General features: G+C 35.7%; 1 protein-coding gene across 1 annotated transcript; it reads right to left on the bottom strand.

The window, feature by feature from the left end:
* Window positions 1–4: 4 nt before the first annotated feature.
* On the bottom strand, window positions 5–983 carry LOC106119649 (EF-hand domain-containing family member B-like; the record flags this gene model as incomplete). Its single annotated transcript, XM_013314710.1, has 1 exon — window positions 5–983. A coding segment is annotated over exon 1 (909 nt), but the record flags the coding sequence as incomplete, so codon positions are not given.
* Between the last annotated feature and the right edge of the window lie 2,411 nt (window positions 984–3,394).

Below are 3,394 nucleotides of genomic sequence, written 5' to 3'. Positions count from 1 at the left end.
ACCGGGGCAGAAATCGAGTTGACATACATTTACGAACAGTATTAAGATGAGCTAAGCATTTTCTGTAAAATTCACATTCTGGATTAATTTCACAGATACTTAGACACTCTTTAAGATTATCAGGTTTACTTAAAATTCCAAATGAGTAGCCATCTGGGACTTCGTTAATATTATTATTGGGAGCTAAAACTTTTCCAGGTCTAGCATTGTAGAATTCTTTGTAAGTGGATTGAATTGTATTTAACACAGTTCGATTTCCATTTCCAACAACTACGTTATCATCAGTCAAGCAAGTTTTGACCTGTATTCCACGTTTGTCTATATAAGATCTATGTCCATATGTTAAATCTGGATTAAATGGAGGTGTACAGTATTTTCGATCTATTTGGGCGGCGGGAAATCCTGATACTGACGTTTTGTCTTCAAGAGGTACTTTTGGGAAAACAACATCATATAGCGTTTCTTGATCGTGTAATTTTCTCCCAAAGGTCGTGTTGTACACATCTAGTCCTTCGGGAAGCATTGGTATTGGATCTTGAACTTTTCCGAGTGCTTTTTTCCAATAGGAGGAATAACTGGTATCCTTAAAATCTTCAACGAGGGCCCGAAATTTTGTTTTATTTGGTGGGTTTATGATATTTGCGCCCTCTCCGTATATTCCAGCATTACGCATATCTAGTGGTATTGGACGACGTAAAGGTGGAAGAGGTCTGGGGACTTCCGGAGGCATGATAGCGTCACTTATAAGTGAGTCTACTTCATCCTTCACTAGGTAATGCTGCAAGTTATCAACAATTCGATTATCTGGCTGTTGAGTCGGAAGACCTGCAGCACAAATTTTGGGACTACGATCATAAAACATGCCTAGGTTTCCTTTCCCACCCGTTGTCGATCTTTGGCAGTCGACCGGCATTTTGTTGAATATTTTATTATCAAAGACACAATATAAAATTAACCAGGTTACTTGACAATAAAAATGTCGTGTTGATGTCAAAAATGTCAATGAAAATATGCGTCACTCGTCACTAAAAAGATCTCTGGTTTATGAATTGGTTTTTATTTATTTAAGGAAAACAATGGAGTATTTTTTTTTGTTCATAGTATTTGTAAATTATAAAGGGATAATCTACCTTTGCAAATCACATCAGTGTGGTATTGTTATAGTGGATCGATATGGTGGATTATTATTGCACACAATAAGGGTTGTACAGTCAGCGTCATATAGATCGTAACAGACAAGATATGCAAATATATAGGTACACCAAAAGTAATCAATTATATCGGTACAACAAAAGACCTCAAATTAATAGACACATTCACCCTGCTCAAATACATCGTAGCAGCCACAGCGTCATAAGTAACGAAGCAGTCAAGGTGCGCAAAAAGATCGTAACATTTGACAAAATTGAACTCTATCTCTATATACTTGTGATACAATTTGGAATAAACTACTTCTGTTACATTCATTTGCAACTTTGTATTAACATTATAGGTTGTCCGGAAAGTTCGTTCCGATTTTCGATATGAAGCTTACAATAGACTGTAGCTGAAGTGGATTCATTTTCGGATTTCCACCATTATCAAACGTCACAAAAATTTCTATATTGTGTATAATTTCATTTCATTGGTTGAGATAAATACTAATTATTAAATTTTTGGCCAAATATAAAAGACGTTTTAGGTGTAGAGTCGTACCAATATAATTTAAAAATGTTTCCAAAAATTTACGAGAACAGGGTTTCAATTTTCCTTATAAAGCAGCATGAACTTATTGGGCAACCCAATATTTTTCTTCTCCTGTCATAACGCTTAAATATAAAAGTTTAATTTAGTCCTCTTTCCCTTAACACCCTTTTCTTATAAGGAAAGCATGGGAAGTGGAAGTGGATGCATGGAAAGGGAAAATATTTTCTTTCTGTGCATCCTCTCTTCTGTCGATTAAAGGTAGGTAACGCATATGCAATTGCGTATGCCTATGGGCAACGGTCACTTCGCTACTTCAGCGATTTCAGGTGGCCGCTCGCTCGTTTGCCGCCTTATGATATAAAAAAAAATGTAAGTTTACCGGTTCGAATCTCAGGCTACTTTTTTTTCATTTTATCAATGACTTATACAGGGTTATTTTTTCATAACCAGTAAAAATTTGGTAGTGTAAAATTTTACTCGACAATTTTTTTTTATTTTATAATTTTCGCTGTCGGGTAGAAAGAAATTTAAATAAAGTTAACAAGTATTCGGTCAGACCATCGCGGGGTGAAGTGAGTGGGCGGAGCGTGGATTGTCATTGCGGGTTTTATGAATGGTATGCGCGGAATCTATACGTACAAGTGTTATCTACATATGTGTGCGCGCCCACGCACACTGGAATGTTTATTGCAATCGACCAAAAATTTGATGTAGTTTGGATATTGACATTCAGGTTTTTTTCCTTGTTTCGTAAATATAATCAGTATCAGTAAAGGGAACGTGATATTTTTACCGGTAGAAGTTTAATAAACATGAGGAATAAACAAATTACATGCCAATAGCATCGCTTTATCTCCTTCATTTTTGTTTGAAATAGAAAAGTACTTTAACGGTCAAACTCATTAGTCCAAGGCAATATCAAAAATTACCTAATAACTACGGCGATAGAGTTTAATTACATGTGCTTCGATATTAAAATTAAAAAGCTTATATATTAAAAAAATAGTGGCTTCGGATTTGAACCGCCGACCTTACGTACCAACGGCAGCGAACGGTAAGGCCACGAGACCAAACTTTGGTTTTATCTACCTAATATCTGTCATCCGCGGCGAACACTTTTAGTAAATTTTGAAAAATGGTTTGATGCACAGTGTCAAATGAATTTAACAGAAGTAGTTTATTCAAAAGAAATTCAGAATTCAAAATACATTGGCGACGAGGATAAAACCGTGAGTACGGAAATAAACTGTATTTGAAAAAAAAGGAAAGAGAAGATCAGTGTGTAAAAAAAAATAACATTTCAGTAATTGATGGACGAAAGTATTGTTTAAATTATTATGTCTTACCTTACAAAAAAAATTAAAATAGAAGGTAATGGATTGCTAAATATAGCAAGTCTTCTCTGTTTACACACATGTCTAAGGGTCTAAGGGTCTAAGAGTCTAAAGGTATAAGGGTCTAAAGGTATAGGGGTCTAAAGGTATAAGGGTCTAACGGTCTAACGGTCTAACGGTCTAAAGGTATAACGGTCTAAAGGTATAACGGTCTAAAGGTATAACGGTCTAAAGGTATAACGGTCTAAAGGTATAACGGTCTAAAGGTATAACGGTCTAAAGGTATAACGGTCTAACGGTCTAAAGGTATAACGGTCTAACGGTCTAACGGTCTAACGGTCTAACGGTCTAACGGTCTAACGGTCTAACGGTCT

The sequence above is a fragment of the Papilio xuthus genome, unplaced genomic scaffold, assembly GCF_000836235.2.
Source record: "Papilio xuthus unplaced genomic scaffold, Pxut_1.1 DF829136.1, whole genome shotgun sequence".
Taxonomy (NCBI): Eukaryota; Metazoa; Arthropoda; class Insecta; order Lepidoptera; family Papilionidae; genus Papilio; species Papilio xuthus.
Note: the sequence above shows the minus strand (reverse complement) of the source record. Positions and strands in the feature narration are given on the sequence as shown.